This window comes from Ahaetulla prasina, chromosome 7 (genome assembly GCF_028640845.1).
Source record: "Ahaetulla prasina isolate Xishuangbanna chromosome 7, ASM2864084v1, whole genome shotgun sequence".
Taxonomy (NCBI): Eukaryota; Metazoa; Chordata; class Lepidosauria; order Squamata; family Colubridae; genus Ahaetulla; species Ahaetulla prasina.
The window spans coordinates 15,474,065-15,492,924 of NC_080545.1; the positions used below are offsets into that span (position 1 = coordinate 15,474,065).

At 42.2% G+C, this 18,860-nt stretch overlaps 1 protein-coding gene across 1 annotated transcript in view; it reads right to left on the reverse strand.

Moving 5' to 3' along the window:
* Positions 1–18,860, reverse strand: part of ARHGAP8 (Rho GTPase activating protein 8) — a 49,712-nt gene that overhangs the window by 18,740 nt on the left and 12,112 nt on the right. Inside the window, exons 3-6 of the mRNA XM_058190535.1 lie at positions 17,018–17,158; positions 14,768–14,855; positions 13,874–14,005; positions 5,248–5,334 (exon numbers count right to left, since the gene is read on the reverse strand). Coding sequence (XP_058046518.1) covers positions 5,248–5,334; positions 13,874–14,005; positions 14,768–14,855; positions 17,018–17,158 — 448 coding nt within the window. The remainder of the gene's footprint in view (positions 1–5,247; positions 5,335–13,873; positions 14,006–14,767; positions 14,856–17,017; positions 17,159–18,860) is intronic.

Here is an 18,860-nt window from a genome sequence, read left to right on the forward strand (position 1 = left end):
TCTATTGTAATGTCCTTCCAGTTAAAGACTACTTCAGCTTTAATTGCAATAATACTAGAGCAACTAATAGATTTAAACTTAATGTCAACCGCTTTAATCTAGATTGCAGAAAATATGACTTCTGTAACAGAATCATCAGTGCTTGGAATACTTTACCTGACTCTGTGGTCTCTTCCCATAATCCTAAAAGCTTTATCCAAAAACTTTCCACTATTGACCTCACCCCATTCCTAAGAGGACCATAAGGGGCGTGCATAAGCGCACAAACGTGCCTACCGTTCCTGTCCTATTGTTTTTCTTTTCTTCTTTCTATATATATGCTTATACCTCCTTATATTTACCCATACATGTTTATATACTATATAATCTTTTGTATGATTCCTACATATATTGTTGTGACAAAATAAAATAAATAAATAAAAAATAAACAATTGAACTGCTGGCAGTGGACAGAATTAGCTTGCAATACTGTATTCTAACCACTGCGCCACCATGGCTGATGGGGAAGGTGCAATTTCACAGTGCCCTTCAACACCTTATCTCTAGCAGGACCAGGAGCAATGTAATAAAACAGCATAATTTGTTGCATAATTTGTCACATAACTGCATAACTCCATCATTTTCCCCCAAAAGATATGTTAAAACAATGGATTCATATTAGAGCCAAAGACTCAAAGTAAGTTGATGGTGACAAAGAAACTTTCCTTTCTTTGAGAAAATGTTAAGTTTTCTCTCCCTTTCCTTATTAATACAGGTGGTCCTCAACTTACAATCACAATTGAGCCCCAAATTTTTGTTGTTAAGTGAGACATCTCTTTAGTGAGTTTTGCCTCATTTTTTGCCACAGTTGTTAAATGAATCACCTCAGTTGATAAATTAGTAGCCTGGCTGTTAAGTGAATTTGGCTTTCTCATTGACTTTGCCTGTCAGAAGGTTGTAAAAGGGGATTACATGACCTTGGGACACAGCAGCGGTCATAAGTATGAACCAGTTGCAAGCATCTGAGTTTTGATCACATGATCATGGGGATGATTCAAAGGTTGTAGTTGTGAAAAACGGTCATAGGTGTTGTGTCTGTGTCCCCTGAGCCGGGCCTTCTGCCAGAAAGTGACTTGGAAAGTGAGGGGGAAGGGCCGTCAGGATTTACCTCAGGAGCACCGGTTTCCCTGGCTCAGCTCCAGGAGCCAGAGGCAGGCCAGGTGGAAGAGATAACGAGGCCTCCATCCCCTGACTCTTCCCCCCCAGGCCACGCCTTCAGACCCAGCTGATGGCAATCAGGCTTGGTTGGACCCTAGGTTTCATAGGCAGGAGAGGAGGGAACAACAGAAGCAGGGGTGGGGCAGGCCTAGGAAGTGCTGAGTCATGGAGCTATACCCCCACAGGATATAAAGGCAGCAAGAGCTGCTGTGCCTCTTCATAGCAGGCAAATCAATTGAGTAACTAAGAGCTGAAGTTTGTTCCTGGGTGACTCATCGGCGTCGAGGGAGATAACAGAGACACTTGGCAGATGCTATTTTGCTGCCAGAGCTGATAGTGCCGGCTAATTAAGCCATCACTCGGACGGAGGCGAAGGAGGACAGAACAGTAGGTCACTATTTTCAGTGCCGTTGTAACTTTGAACGGTCACTAAATGAACTGTTGTAAGTCAAGGACAACTTGTACTGCAATACAACTCATCATCAAACCACGCTGAAGATCAAAGTACTTGGATGGATTAATTTTCCCCTCATAAATCTATGAGGGGAAAAAGGAAACGAAAAATAGGACCGAGAAGAAAGCAATATTGGAAGCACAGAACACTTTGCTCAGAAAGCCCATATATAGTGTTCAGACTAAAGTCCTTTGAAAACTGTCTTCTTTCCTCTTTAAAAGTACTATTATGAGTTCCAAAAATAAAATCGAGATAATAAGTAGCTATGGCCAAATATTTGGTCAGGCACGTGCAAACAAAGCTTCTACTTGTTTCAACTTATCATGCCCATTTTCAGAACAATCTCATTAATTTTACCAGTCAAAGCAAACCTTTTAAAAATTGATTTAAAACAAACCACAGCCATTTTGCCCTACAATATCAGGCATATCAGAAAAGCCATAAACTGGAATTAAAATGGATTTTAAGCATTGTTGACTTTTCTGGAAATTATTCTGCAGAAAGCTTATCAAGAAGAAAAGCCTTTCATAACTACTTAAGAGTAGAGCAGAAAATTGGTATATTCAAGCTCCCTCTACTGGAAGGTAGCATGAAATAAATAAAATTCGTTCTTTCATGAGCGGGAATTAATTGTCCCGAAGAAAAGGTTTATGCTAGAAAGAAGCACTTTTGCAGAATTCATATTCTTGATTTTCAATTTTTTTAATTGTATGTAGCCCGTCCAATACATATTTCTAACCAATTAGTTCTCTCTACCACCAAATTGATTCTTAGAGATCTTACTAAGTGTCATTAATCAGAATAACAGAGTTGGAAGGGAATTTGAAGGTCTTCTAGTCCAACCCCTTGCACAACCAAGAGACCTTAAATCTGTGATGGCGAACTTATGGTACACGTGCCACAGGTGGCACACGTAGCCATATCAGTGGGCATGCGAGCTCAGCTCTGGCGTGCATATGCGCGCTGGCCAGCTGATTTTTGGGTCTTCTCGGCCCACCAGAAGTAGGAAAACAGGTTGTATCCTGGCTCCAGAGGGTCCGGGGTGTGTGTGTGTGTAAGGCCCGTTTTTCTCTCTCAGCTGACTCCAGGGCCTCTCTAGGAGTTTGGGGAGGGTGAAAATGGCCTTCCCCACCCCCCCGGAGCCCTTTCGGAGGCCAAAAACGGCCCATTTGACAAAAGGGCCCGTTTGACAAAAAAGGCCCATGGCTCAGACTGCTAAGACAGTCTGTTATTAACAGCAGCTGCTTGCAATTACTCCAGGTTCAAGTCCCACCAGGCCCAAGGTTGACTCAGCCTTCCATCCTTTATAAGGTAGGTAAAATGAGGACCCAGATTGTTGGGGGCAATAAGTTGACTTTGTATATAATATACAAATGGATGAAGACTATTGTTTGACATAGTGTAAGCCGCCCTGAGTCTTCGGAGAAGGGCGGGATATAAATGCAAATTAAAAAAAAACTTCTGGTCCCACCAGAAGCCATCACGTGCCAGGAGTCGGGGTGGGGGTGTCGTGCACGCATGCGCAGGGCACATATAATTATGGGTATGGGCACACATGCATGTGAATCCCTCCGCCCCCCCAGCACGCGATGGCAAAATGGTTAGCCATCACTGCCCTAAACCATTCCAGACAAATGGTTGTCCAATCAACCAAATACGATGCAGATAATTTGTTATTCATCTTGGAAGTGCTTTTAGGTTCTGCCAAACTAGGAAAGCTCACACGTATATCCAGTTAAGGATGGACAAGCTAGACAAGGTCCACACAGGGTAATTAAAAAGTGATATAGAGACTTGAACATGGTTAATATTGACTTTTTCAGCGTCCCTGAATGTGAGTAGTTCATGCCCATAGATTTACTCAAAGGCAAGGAGAAAGAAGATTAGAATAGAATAACAGAGTTGGAAGGGACCTTGGAGGTCTTCTAGTCCAACCCCCTTGCTGAGGCAGGAAACCCTACACCACTTCAGACAAATGGTTATCCAACATCTTCTTAAAAACTTCTAGTGTTGGAGCATTCACAACTTCTGGAAGCAAGTTGTTCCATTGATTAATTGTTCTAACTGTCAGGAAATTTCTCCATAGTTCTAAGTTGTTTCTCTCTTTGATCTGTTTCTACCCATTGCTTCTTGTCCTACCCTCAGGTGCTTTGGAGCAGGGGTCTTCAACCTTGGCAACTTTAAGACTTGTGGACTTCAACTCCCAGAATTCCTCAGCCAAGAACTCCCAAAATTCCTCAGCAAAGCTGGCTGAGGAATTCTGGGAGTTGAAGTCCACAAGTCTTAAAAGTTGCCAAGGTTGGAGACCCCTGCTTTGGAGAATAATTTGACTCCCTCTTCTTTGTGGCAGCCCCTGAGATATTGGAACACTGCTATCATGTCTCCCCCAGTCCTTCTTTTCATTACACTAGACATACCCAGTTCCTGCAACCGTTTTTCATATGTTTTAGCCTCCAGTCCCTTAATCATCTTGGTTGCTCTTCTCTGCACTCTTTCTAGAAGAAACATCTTTTTAAAATCATGGCAACCAAAGATTGGTTTTCACCTCCAGTCCTATCGCTCTGCGCACATCAACCATAAATTGTGACTTCAATTATGGGAGGAATCTGAGATGTTTGAGGTTCTTCTGCCATTCCTACTCTTCTGAATTGGAGGCAAAAGATGCCTGATGGAACAACCAGCCAAGGGAATTCTTGAGGGCTGATACTTTATTTTAACCCTTGATGTAAAAGCTACAGAAGAACAGCAGTAACAATGCCCTTTGTGGCCCTCATAGTGGCAACATGATGCCATAAACCCATTTGCTCACTCAATTTGTTACACCAAAGACCTCATATTCTTTTCCTCCATAATTACAACACTTTTTTCAGCTGAATCTCAGTAGTCATTACAGAAACTCAAAGCCACTATACTGGAAAAAACACCCCAGAACTGGCTGTTTTGGTTGTTCAAATAGTTTCTAGGGATAATCCCATTAGTGATTGCCAGGAAGCAAAGGCCAAATGAAATTGGTATGATCTATCAAGGCTCAAGAGGGACGTGGTGGCTCAAGGGCTAAGACACTGAGCTTGTCGATCGAAAGGTTGGCCGTTCAGCGGTTCGAATCCCTAGTGCCGCATAACGGGGTGAGCTTCTGTTACTTGTCCCAGCTTCTGCCAACCTAGCAGTTCGAAAGCACATAAAAAATGCAAGTAGAAAAATAGGGACACCTTTGGTGGGAAGGTAGCAGCCTTCTGTGCACCTTTGGCATTTAATCATGCCGGCGACATGACCATGGAGTGTTGGCTCTTTGGCTTTGAAACAGAGATGAGCACCACCCCCTAGAGTCAGGAACGACTAGCACATATATGTGAGGGGAACTTTTACCTTTACCTTTACCTTTATGGCCATCCAAACAGGGGAAAAAAATCTAGTCTAAACAGGTTTAATTGGAAACTTGGAAGGAAAACCACATCTCTATCATTTAAAGATTACTGACTCCCCCAACGATTTCAATCTTCATTTTCAATCATGCAGATGTTTCTAGACATCTCCCAAAGATTGTTGGAAGAGAAAGAACTTAGCTTTCCTTCTGCTAAAAAGAATCCAGACTGTACCTCATCAGAGGTTTGAAAACGTTCCAAATTATCCTGATGAAGTTGGTGGGATGTACAATGTAGAGCGCTTTCAGATTTTTCTTGTATCTGCAGAAAAGAAAATTAAAATGGTTAGAGGGCTTCCAAATGCTATGGCACGAAGCAGCTGCAAGCGAATGAAAGCAAAAGTTTTCATTATTGGGATATTATGCATTTGCTTTCCTAGTACGTCTAATTTAAAGGGAATTGAATGCGAAATAAAAAGAGGAAATGGTCAGTTTTAGATGGAATTCAAGTAGGTGAAAATTATACAGCTATTACATTACAAACCACTACCTAAATTATTTGGCGCGAATAATGAAGACAGAGGGAAAAATAAATCTCTCTAAATAATACGAGCAAAGTGTCTGAAATGGAGAAAGAAAGAAAAAGGAAGAACAGAAAACGTCTTTATAAATGCAGATAAAACACACACACAAAATCACACACACACCATTTGACTTAATGTTTACTGTATGTTTCAGATGTATTTGTGTTTTGAAGTCCTGAAGACACCTGGAAAAGAAAACGAACCAGGCTGATGAAAACTAACCATCTTGGCACAAATAAATTGATCTCCAAGCATTCTTGCTTCTGAAAGGTGACTCAAAATCTGCAAGACAGCCGGCAATGTGTTATGCTTGCCATCTTGCAGATATTAGCTCCCTCCCCCATGTCCCTAAAATATGTCCTTGTAAACCAATGTATGGCTGTGAAAGTTGGACCATAAAGAAGGCTGAGCACCAAAGAATTGAGGCCTTTGAACTCTGGTGCTGGAGAAGACTCCTGCGAGTCCCTTGGACTGCAAGGCGATCAAACAAGTCAGTCCTAGAGGAGATCAACCCTGACTGCTCTTTAGAAGGCCAGATCCTGAACTGAAATACTTTGGCCACCTAATGAGAAGGAAGGGCTCACTAAAGAAGAGCCTAATGCTGGGAAAGATTGAGGGCAAAAGAATAGAATAGAATAGAATAGAATAGAATAGAATAGAATAGAATAGAATAGAATAGCATAGCATAGCATAGCATAGCATAGCATAGCATAGAATAGAATAGAATAGAATAGAATTTTTTCTTGGCCAAGTGTGATTGGACACACAAGGAATTTGTCTTGGTGCATACGCTCTCAGTATACATAAAAGAAAAGATACGTTCATCAAGGTACAACATTCACAACACAATTAATGGTCAGTATATCAAAATAAATCATAAGGATTGCCAGCAACAAAGTTACAGTCATACAGTCATAAGTGGAAAGAGATTGGTGATGGGAACTATGAGAAGATTAATAGTAGTGCAGATTCAGTAAATAGTTTGACAGTGTTGATGGAATTATTTGTTTAGCAGAGTGATGGCCTTCGGGAAAAAACTGTTCTTGTGTCTAGTTATTCTGGTGTGCAGTGCTCTATAGCATCGTTTTGAGGGTAGGAGTTGAAACAGTTTATGTCCTGGATGTGAGGGATCTGTAAATATTTTCACGGCCCTCTTCTTGATTCGTGCAGTATACAGGTCCTCAATGGAAGGCAGGTTGGTAGCAATTATTTTTTCTGCAGTTCTTCTGCAGTTTTTCTGCAGAAGAAGGGGACGACAGAGAATGAGGTGGCTGAATGGAGTCACTGAAGCAGTACAGCTTAAATGGACTCCAGAGGATGGTAGAGGACAGGAAGGCCTGGAGGAACGTTGTCCACGGGGTCCCGATGGGTCGGACACGACTTTGCAACTAACAACAACAACAAACCAATGAGAAGTTTGTATTGCCAGTTCAGCAGTAACAAAGTATAAAAGTTTTTTCCGGACATTTCTATTTTTTCCAGTATCTGTGTTTGTAGACAACTCCAGTCAGGATCCTTGCAGGTAAATGATGTGCTGTGTCCTTGCTGGTGGCTGGCACCACCAAAGTCTGATGAGTAACTGGGAATTACTTCCCAGCGTAGCTGTAATAGCATTGAAGTTAGAATTTTGACTTCCAGTTGCTGTTTTGTCCCCTCTTATTGTGACGGAAGGTAATCTGGATTCCCAGGAGGGACCGGGGAGGGAGGGAGGGAGGGAGGGAATTCCTGAAGACCATGAAACATCTCAGTTTAACAGTGTATGTCTGGAGTGGGGAACGATGGCCCCTTTATGACTTGTGGACTTCAACTCCCAGAATTCCTGAGTCAGCCATCGTTCTCCACTTCTGGTTTATGTGGAAGAAAGAGGGTGAAGACTGTCCTCCCTAATAGTCCTCAGAGTATATGCTTCTTGTAGATAATCGGATGCATCAGTTCAGCGACATTTTGTCCACAGGTGTAGAACAATAAAGAAATCTGCTTGGAAGTATCACACCCACATCTTTGGGGTGCAGGCCCTCCAAAACCCCATGTGATTTTGGGGGCCTGCACTTATTTTGCAGAAAGCAAGATGCTTTGGGATGTCTCAAAGGCCCAACCTGCAACTTCAAAAACTTTACTTGCTTTAGGTGTGTCAACCTATCCCATTTCGCAGGTCCAAGGATTCAGTATCTTATTATTATTATTATTATTACTATTATTACTATTACTATTATTATGACAGTATACACAGCAAACGAGATAACTATGCTGGATTTTGTATCACAGATCACTAGTCAAACACTTCCCAAGCGTTTAGGACTGCGTGATGTATCGGCGAATTATGCAAGCAGATCCCAGGAAGGTGGCCTTCTGCAGCTGACCAATGGTGATCTTGTCAGCGCCAATTGCTTTTAAGCGCTTGCCTAGGTCTTTAGGCACAGCTCCCAGTGTGCCGAGTACCACTGGCACCATCTGCACCAGTTTATGCCAGAGTCTCTGCAATTTGATTCTCAAATCTTGATATCTGGTGACTTTTTCAAGTTGTTCCTCATCGATTCTGCTGTCACCAGGTATAGCAATGTCGACTATCCACAGTTTTTTCTTTTCCACAATCGTGATATCCGGGGTATTGTGTTCCAAAACTTTATCAGTCTGTATTCGGAAGTCCCACAGTAGTTTTGCATGCTCATTTTCAATCACTTTTTCAGGCTTATGATCCCACCAGTTCTTTGCTACAGGCAGATGGTAGTTGTGACACAAGTTCCAGTGGACCATCTGAGCGAGTGTGTTGTGACGTTGTTTGTAGTCGGTCTGAGCTATTGTCTTACAATAGCTCAGTATGTGATCAATGGTTTCATCTGCTTCTTTGCAGAGTCTGCATTTGGCATCATCAGCAGATTTTTCTATTTTGGCTTTGATTACATTTGTTCTAATGGCTTGTTCTTGGGCCGCAAGAATTCGGCCTTCTGTTTCTTTCTTCAATGTTCCGTTGGTCAGCCATAACCAGGTCTTTTCCTTATCTACTTTTCCTTGGATCTTTTCCAGGAACTGTCCATGCAGTGCTTTGTTATACCAGCTGTCAGCTCGAGCTTGCATTGCTGTTTTCCTATATTGATACTTGGTTTGCTGTTCCTCCTCCTCCTCCTCCTCCTCCTCCTCCTCCTCCTCCTCCTCCTCCTCCTCCTCCTCCTCCTCCTCTTTTTCTTCTTCCTCTTCCTCCTTCTCCTCCTCCTCTTCTTCTTCCTCTTCCTCTTCCTCTTCCTCTTCCTCTTCCTCTTCCTCTTCCTCTTCCTCTTCTTCTTCTTCTTCTTCTTCTTCTTTACTTTATTCATTAAACATGAAACTCAGTCAACTGAACATTCAAAAATATATCACAAATAGCATTGACTGGTGCTGATGGTTGATATGGGTTGCTGCCAGCATCCTAAGTATCAACCAAGTACCTTCTTAAGATGTACGCTGTTCCAAGTAGCGCAGTTTTTTGAAGTTCTGCTGGTGTTATTGCAGGAAGCTGCAATTTGTTGATGTATCTTATAAAATTCTTGGACATGGTACCAAGTGCCCCGATGACAATGGGTATCACTGTTACATGTTTCATCCATAGCCGTGTAGTTTCAATGGCCAGATATTTCATGATTTTTTTCCAGTTCTTTTTCTTCGACTCTGGCATCTCCTGGTACCGCAATGTCAATAAATTGTAGGTTTCGGTTTTCTACAACTGTGATATCTGGTGTGTTGTGTTCCAAGTAACGATCCGTCTGTATTCGAAAGTCCCACAAGATCTTCACCTTCTCATTTTCCGTAACTTTCCACTTTATGTTCCCATGACTTTTTGGATACAGGCAAGTTGTATTTTTTACATAATGACCAGTGGATTAATTTAGCAACTCGGTCGTATCTAGCAATAACTTCTTCTTCTCCTTCTCCTTCTCCTTCTCCTTCTTCTTGTTCTTCTCCTTCTCCTTCTTCTTGTTCTTCTCCTTCTCCTTCTTCTTCTTATTCACTATTTACATCGTTAAAATCATTGTTACATTTTTACAGCTTTCCAATACATTTTTACAGCTTTCAGTATCTTGTGTCAATCCACAAAATGGGAGAACTCAATAATCAAGCTGTGCTGAATGAACACGATCACTCTAATCTACTGCCTTCAAGGTGAATTTGAACTCTGCTGCCGTGCTGGAAGCCGAGAGGAATGAAACAGAATGTGGTTCAACTTTTACTCACTGCGCTACAGAGATAAGCACATCTGCTACTTTGCTTTTTTCTAGCCTGCTGTGAATGCTGCTTCCTCTTTTTATCTGGAGAAGGCCCTTGTGGGCAGAAGATGGAAGGAAAGAAAAGAAGAGGAACAAGGTGGATCGACTCAGTTACAATGGTGACTTTGAAAGAGCTGAAGGGCTAGTTAAGGATAGATATTTTGAAGAAGAGTCTAAGACTAAGAGTCAACAATGACTTGGCATAGAATCCTCATCCATTTTTTAAAAAAGTTTAGCGTGGTTGCTGAATTGCGCAGCCCACAGTGGGTCCCCACCCTATAACTCCGTCTTCCCTGAGCTTTGCGAAGTGCACGTCCATTTTGGCTTGGGGAAGGAGATTGTTTTAGAGCATTGTTGGCGAAGTGCCGAGTGCTGAAACGGGAACGTGTGCATGAGGGGGAGCAACGGAAACAGAAAAAGCAGTTCCCCAACGTGCATGCGCACGCCGGAAAGCTGAGCTTCCTGTTTTTATATGCGCATGCACGCCGATCACCTGGTCTTCTGGTTTCTGGCACACATGTGTGCATGAAGACCAGCTGGATGGCACTCGTGCGCATGCTGGAAACTGGAACCTCAGCTTCCTGGCACATGCATGCATGCCAGGGAGCTGCTCTTCCCATTTTTGGCGCACGAAGACAAATGCAGAAGAGCAACAGGCGACGGCTGGCATACCCAGAGAGATGGCTCTGTATGCCACTTCCGGCATGTGTGCCATAAGTTCCCCATCACAGTTCTAGAGTCTAGACACATCCTGCTCTGCGGCTCGATGGCAATTGGCGGGGGCCTAAAGCCCCATTACCAATCTCTTTCCACTTATGACTGTATGACTGTAACTTTGTTGCTGGCAATCCTTATGATTTATGATTTATATTGATATACTGACCATCAATTGTGTTGTAAATGTTGTACCTTGATGAACATATCTTTTCTTTTATGTACACTGAGAGCATATGCACCAAGACAAATTCCTTGTGTGTCCAATCACACTTGGCCAATAAAAAATTCTATTCTATTCTATTCTATTCTATTCTATTCTATTCTATTCTATTCTATTCTATTCTATTCTATTCTATTCTATTTAATAAATTTGCCTCTTTGTTTAAAATAATGACTTATATTACTGCAATTATTAAATTATATCCTTACATCAATTGTTCTCAATCTTTAGCAACTTGAAGATATGTGGAGTTCAATTCCCAGAATTCCCCAGTTGGCATGCTAGCTGGGGAATTCTGGGAACTGAAGTCCACGTATCTTTAAGTTGCCAAGGTTGAAAAACAGTGTCTTAACATTATCCAGGCACTTTATATATACCGTGTTGTAACACATCCTTCAACTTGTAATATGGATTGGTAAAACATTAATGTTTTATTTTACACGACTACATTGAATGCCTTAATGCTTCACCTTATAGAATTATTTAAAAATATATGGGACTACACATGACCTTATCCAAAAGGTTAAGAAGCGATGTGAATTATCTGTATGAAAGACTCTGCACATTGTTTGTGGCATTTCTTCTGAAAAGAAAACTACAATTCCTCTTCTAGATAGTGTGACAATCATTATTTATATTAGAAATTATTATTTTTATAGAAATACTATGATTTGTGTTGTATTGTAGTAATTATAGGTAAAGGTAAAGGTTCCCCTCGCATATACGTGCTGGTCGTTGCTGACTCTAGGGGGCAGTGCTCATCTCCATTTCAAAGCCGAACAGCCAGCGCTGTCCAAAGACGTCTCTGTGGTCATGTGGCCAGCATGACTCAATGCCAAAGGCACACGGAACGCTGTTACCTTCCCACCAAAGGTGGTCTCTATTTTTTCTACTTGCATTTTTACGTGCTTTCGAAACTGCTAGGTTGGCAGAAGCTGGGACAAGTAATAGGGGCTCACCCCGTTACATGGCAGCACTATTTAAATATATTAAAATATATATTAAAATATATTTAAATATATATTAAATATATTTAAATATTTAAATATTTACAAATATTTAAAAAAGAACTGTGCCAGAGAAGCAAATAACTGAATGCACAAATCCATGAGATTTTTTTAAAAAAAATTCCAACAATTTCTTCCCAAGTTGTTGTATTTTAAATTCCCAATGCAATTTATAATCCTGAAATTTCCTAGTGGTCTCCCATCCAATTATTAACTAAGCCTGGCCCTTCCAATCCCAGACAAGGTTGGCCAATTGCTCTCTCTTGAAGAAAGACCTGCCAATTAAAATGGTGCATCGATGGATCGTTAAGTAACATCTAGTCCGTGTCAAATTTTTAGTGACAGCCACACATACCAAGGCAATAATAATGCAGAAAATTATATCAATTTTGTTTTTCTTTTTATCCATTTAAAAAGATTGGCGTTAATTGCATTTTGCATAAGCCGGGCATTTTCAGGGCCTTCTTGTTCACGCTAATAGATAAGAGACAGTTAAACGTCTTTAGGGTTTTATGCCATGCTGGCAGGGGAAAAAGTAGAAAAAAGCTCCTTTTTTTTTTGGTAGCATCTGACATCTAAAAATGCGAAAATTGTCATGTCTTTTCCAAGTTCAAGGTACTTGGGAGTCCAACTCATAAATATAAGATCTCCTTGTTTAAAATTAGTCAGTTTTGGCAGTCACTGTTTGCCACTTTTCTACACCTACACCAGAAGTGGTATTTAGCCGGTTCGGATTGATTCAGACCAGTTCAGCCGAACTGGTAGCGGAAATTGAGGGTGGACCCGCCCACCCACCTTGGCTCTATGCCATCCTATTTAGGCACGTATTTGAGGCCGGGTGCATGCGCGGAAGGCATGCGTGTGAGCAAAGCACATGCGCTGAAGGCCGGGCACATGTATGGAAGGCAGGCGCGCGCACGTGAACCGGTAGCAACATAATGTGAAACCCACCACTGACCCACAGAGAAGGGCGAGGAAATGGGTTTCTTGAAGTAGGCATTGGGGGCGGGTGGAGGCTCAGCAATTCATATGCCAAGGGCCAGGAACCGCAGGAAGATTCTTCCTTCAAGTTCTATAGCGAACAACAGTCCTATAAATTAAACAGTCTTCTGATAATATCAAAAAGGGAACTGAAAAAGCACGTATGACAAGGCCCAATGGCAGGATTATGTACTTATTCTCTTGTTCATGAGATTTACATCCTGTCTTCCTTCAGGAGCCTAAAGCAATGATATAGCATTTCTTCCACAAATTTTGTGTTTTGAGTCCTAGGGAATTCTGGCAGTTGAAATGCACACATTTTAAAAGTTGCTGAGGTAAAGCAACCCAGCATTAGGGTGACGTACAAGGGATATAGGTCCTGTGTTCTTTAAACTACATGTGATGTCATTGTGGCTTGGATCAGCCACTTTAGCTGTAACCACAAGAATATTGGACTTGGAATCTGGTTTTTAACCATTATCTCTCGGCATCTCCTCCATTCACAAGGATGTTGAGAGGATCTCAAGCGGCAAACCTAAGCAACTTGGAAGGCAGCAAGGCTAAAGTTAAATATTCAGTAAAAATTAAAATATTTGAGTTTGGCTGAACTGTGCATTTACAAGTAAGGCACCCTAGTGTTGTGATCCGCCAGCTGCCTGCAGAGCTGGCAATGGAGTCAGACAAAGATGAGGCTGAGGAAGAGCATGGGCCAGAAGGCAAGAGGAGCTAAAGCAAAGAGGACGACTCGGAAGTAGGGCCAAGAGATGATTGGCCCCTCCCATAAGGTTTAAAAGACCAGCAATGGCGTTCGGAATCTTTACCGGAAAACAACGTTGATAGCTTTGTCTTGTTGCATTTGTTTCATATTGGTGTCTTCTGAACTTTTGCCAAGAAAGGCCTTTGGCAGTTTGCCTAATTGGACCAACGTTGGTGATAGGACTGAGGAATTGTGTTGGGAGGAATTTGCTTTAATTTAGTTGGACTATGCTGAGAATGAAGTAATTCTCAGCTGTTCTAATAAAGTTCGCTTGTTTTTACACTGACTGAGTTTCCTACTACCTACTTAGGCCTGGTCACAACACCCATTTGCAAAAAAACCCCCCAAAAAACATACTTCCGCTCAAATTCTTTGTAGGCACTTTGCAACCAGTTCAGCGATGGCTTGTTTTGACTGTTTAATCCATAGTGAAAGTAGACAAGTGTGTAATCGTTTTCCACATACTGTTCCAGCGTGTACTTCAAATATCTAGAAAGAGGATTTTGAAAGAGTAGAAAACAACATATAGCATTAACAGATGCACTTTGGGTTTATAACGGGAGAAAAACAATTTATCTAAGAAAGGAAAGGAATATACTTGATCAATATTCGGAATATTTACCATTTTCACACACTTGTGCAGGTAAATTTCAGTAAATGCCAAATGCCATGGACACCTTCTTAGCAGAGGAGAGCTCAGGGTATTCTTGAGAATATAAAGGTAAAGGTAAAGGTTCCCCTCGCACGTACGTGCTAGTCGTTCCCGACTCTAGGGGCGGTGCTCATCTCCGTTTCAAAGCCAAAGAGCCAGCGCTGTCAGAAGATGTCTCCGTGGTCATATGGCCGGCATGACTCAATGCCAAAGGCTCACGGAACGCTGTTACCTTCCCACCAAAGGTGGTCCCTATTTTTCTACTTGCATTTTTTACGTGCTTTCGAACTGCTAGGTTGGCAGAAGCTGGGACAAGTAACCGGAGCTCAACTCCCAGAATTCCCTAGCCAGCCACCTTCCAGTTGCCAAAGTTTAAAGAGTTGATTTAAAGCCTCAGTTTTGCAGAGTTCAAAACAGAGAGCACGCAAAAGTCAGCTTTACACCTTATTAAAGTTGTGCTTGTTATTAGCAGGGATGTTTGCGTATGTGGTCCAAAAAAGTCAAGATGATGATTGCTAGGGATTCGAACCATTGAACTGCCGACCTTTTTAATCGACAAGCTCAGAGAGGACCAGAAAGCAAAGAATAAATGGACCTACTCCAATAACTGGCGGTGGTTGATCTGGTGAGAAGGAGGCAGGCGGCATGAACTGAAGGTGATCACTTTTCTCCCCAAAGAGTCGTCACCTGCAGAGTCAACAAGGGTTAGGTGAAATCAGGTGAAATTGTGGTCAGAAGTTAAGGTTTTCTGCTCAGGAGGGCTGAATGAAAGGTGAGTCTTAAGCAGGGGTGAAATGCTCCCGGTTCGATCTTTTTTTTTAAAAAAAGCACCTTTTTTTTACTTTTTAAAGCATTTTTTTACTACCTATTTGCTAAAAAATGCTTTAAAAAAAGTTTTAAAAAAGGCTCCGACGATCGCGCGCCACAGCTCATCACCCCCCCTTTCCCGCATGCTGTTCTACTTACCTTCCTTCCCAGGCCTCCTTCTGGCGTGCACTGCGCATGTGCACGCATGCTCTTCGCAATTCACGCATGGTGCGAACTGCTCATGCACCCATGCAGTATGCATTTGGCGCGCAGAGCATATGCGCAGCCACCAAACCGGTAGTAAAACGGTTCAGATTTCACCACTGGTCTTAAGTCTACAGCAGTGTTTTTCAACCTTAGCAACTTGAAGATGGGTGGACTTCAACTCCCAGAATTCCCTAGCCAGCCACCTTCCAGTTGCCAAAGTTTAAAGAGTTGATTTAAAGCCTCAGTTTTGCAGAGTTCAAAACAGAGAGCACGCAAAAGTCAGCTTTACACCTTATTAAAGTTGTGCTTGTTATTAGCAGGGATGTTTGCGTATGTGGTCCAAAAAAGTCAAGATGATGATTGCGAGCAGGCCAGCTCCACCTAAATGTAGATAATAAATGGGTGGAGCTTCAATTGCGGCTAAGTGATGAGTCATAAGTCAAAGACTCCCTTTATTTGATAAAATATTAAAAAGGGTGGGATTTGATTATGCTGTTGCAGCCACTAGTCTTGATATTTTGGACTCTAAAATAGTTGGTGTGACCAACTATTTGATTCCACATTTTGGGAGCAAAGCAATTTGAGAATGTATGGGCTTTAGTCAACTTCTCTAAGCAGCCCGAACTGTTCACAATTCAGACAACTGAACACAACACAAAACATTGGGGATATTGATTGTTCTGTATCGATCGGTTTTGCTAAACCTGAACATTTCATTGATTGTTTTCACAGGGGGCTGGAAGCGTCACTGTCAACTTTCACACATTCTACAAAGATCTAGAAGATAAGCTCAAGATCCAGATGGATCTTGATAGACTTGAACACTGGGCCCTATCTAACAAAATGAAATTCAATGTAGGGGCCGGGATAGCTCAGGCAGTAGAGAAGCCTGTTATTAGAACACAAAGCCTGCAATTACTGCAGGTTCGAGCCCGGCCCAAGGTTGACTCAGCCTTCCACCCTTTATAAGGTAGGTAAAATGAGGACCCAGATTGTTGGGGGGGCAATAAGTTGACTTTGTAAAAAATATACAAATAGAATGAGACTATTGCCTTATACATTGTAAGCCGCCCTGAGTCTTCGGAGAAGGGCGGGGTATAAATGTAAACAAAATAATAATAATAATAAAAAATAAATAGAGAAAAGTAAAATCCGAGGATACGTCAACTTTCTGATCTCCGGACCTTTCGCCGCGAGCTAAAGACCTTTCTATTTCATCGTGCAGGGCTGGCTTAATGAAGTTTGTTGTTGGGGTTTTATTATAGTCTTATATTTCCTTCAGTCTTTAATTTTAAGTAGTTTTTAAATGTCTTTTAACTTTTCTGAGTTGTGTTCTTACCCTGGCTGTAAACCGCCCTGAGTCCTTCGGGAGAAGGGCGGTATATAAATTAAATAAATAATAATAATAATAATAATAATAAAAAAATCCTACACTTAGGTAAGAAAAAACTCACATATTCATCCTGAACTTTCCTGGTATGAATATTAGAAAAATAGTTTTCTCCCCTTCCCCCTAATATCCTTTCATCCTTTTAAGGAGTGGGTTTTATTTTACAGATGCTTTGATGACAAAGCATATCACGATGCTTCAGCATTGGAAAAAGGGCGGTATAAAAATGTGAATAAATAAATAAATAAATTATGAAAATAGATTAAATCGAATCAACAATAAATAGTCGGCGTGGTCCACCTATACCAGCTTCAATCGTGGTATCACACCTGCCATGTTGCAGATTTGATTCCTGCCTCCCACTCCTCACTGAGCTGGAAAAATGAGGTGTAAGAAAGGATAAAAAAACCTACAAGAATGCCAGCGATGTTTGCAACAAATGTACCTGCAGCGTGAACAATGCCGTGTCGAGCCACATCGTAGTATGGGTGAGTGAGGCTTATTCCAAGTTCTCGGCTTGTCTGCGCTGCAGAAAATTTCCTGATTTCTCCCATTGCTGTATTTTCAGCTTCATCTTTCTGCAGTTCTGAAGCAAACCGAAATTGAAACTCATTTTTTTGGGGGCGGGAAACAAGACAAAAATGACTGTTAATCCAATAATCTGCAGCTGTCCATTAAGTAAAATATTTTAGCATACTTTTCTACTTCCTTATAGCTGTTGACTAGCTTAGATGATGAGTTTACTCAGCTGTTTTTTCCAGTGAGAAAATAATCACAATTTCAACTCCCCCTCCTGTTAAAATTTGGAAAAAAAACACCTTTATATAAAATATATAATATCTGATTTACTGTTACAGCACCACCTTGAGGTCAAACAGGAAATGGCTGGGCTGGATTATTACAGCCTCCAGTTGAGTAGTGGAATGTTGTCGGTTTAACAACCGGTTCGTTGAGCGCACCTAAAGCACTTGTGCGCAGTGCTGAAAATGGAGCATTTAGAAGCTCAGCTGCTTATCTTTCAAGTCAGCAATGGTAAGTAGAACAGCGAGGGAGGGGGGAAAATCAGTTGTGCCGAGTGATTGAGATGAGCTACAAAGCAGGAAATAAAGGACAGGATAGAGCGGGGAGCGGATGGCGGGGCCAACTGATCGGTGGAGCTACCGGTTTGTGCGAACCGGACTGAACCAGCTGAATACCACCTCTGCTCCCGGTTCCTAAAAGGGCTGACAGGCCATCGGTTTCCCCAAAATTAAAAGTCAGCAATCCACAATGGTTTCCAGGCTTCCTATTATGCCTCGCCTGCCTGCCCTCCTCTCCTCAGCCGGGCCCCTCCCATCTCCTGCTATCTGAGCCAGAGACTGATAGTGAAGAAGAATGGCCTAGCATGCCTCCAGCCCCCTTGGCACCATGCCCGGACAGACTGAGCAAACAAACCTCCCTACAGCGTGTGAGCACGAAGCCAGCCACGAGCTAGAATTGCCGGCAGCTGAGCAGGAGGATGAAAAGACACAGTGGACAGATCTCCACTTCCGGAGAATGGAGAGGCGACGTCAGCAAAAGGAAGGGAGGGGCAGGCCTGGATAAGTGCTGAGTCATGAAGCCATACCCCATGGCCTATATAAAGGAGCTGCTTTTTGGCATTCCTTGAGTAAGGCAAAGTCTCATCTGGTTGCTGAAGTCACACCTTGGATTCCTGCCTGCCCTGAGAACTCTGACAGGAATTTGGCAAAGCTGCAGAGGCTTCGTGGCCACGCTTGATACAGACTTCCCAGACCCGGCCGTCAGAGGAGGAGTGGGACACGACACTTCCTTTCAACTTCTTTCTTCTCTCCACACAAGACTCGTTTTCAGAGAGGAACTGGATGCACATCAAACACCGAAGAGTCCCTTAATACAGGTAGTCCCCGATTTACAACCGTTCATTTAGTGACCGTTCAAAGTTACAGCGGCACTGAAAAAGTGACTCATGACCATTTTTCACACTGATGAATGTTGCAGCCTCCCCATGGTCGGTTGATCAGAATTAAAATGCTTGGCACCTAGTTCATATTTATGACGGTGGCAGTGTTCCCCTTTTTGCGACTTTCCGACAAGCAAAGCCAAGGGGGAAACCAGATTCATTTAACAACCATATTACTAGCTTAACAACTGCATTGATTTACTTAACAACTGTGGCAAAGAAAGGACGTAAAACAGGGCAAAACTCAGTTAACAAATGTTTTGCTTCGCAACATAAATATTGGGCTCAATTGTGGTCATAAGTCGAGGGACTACCTGTATTCCCCTGA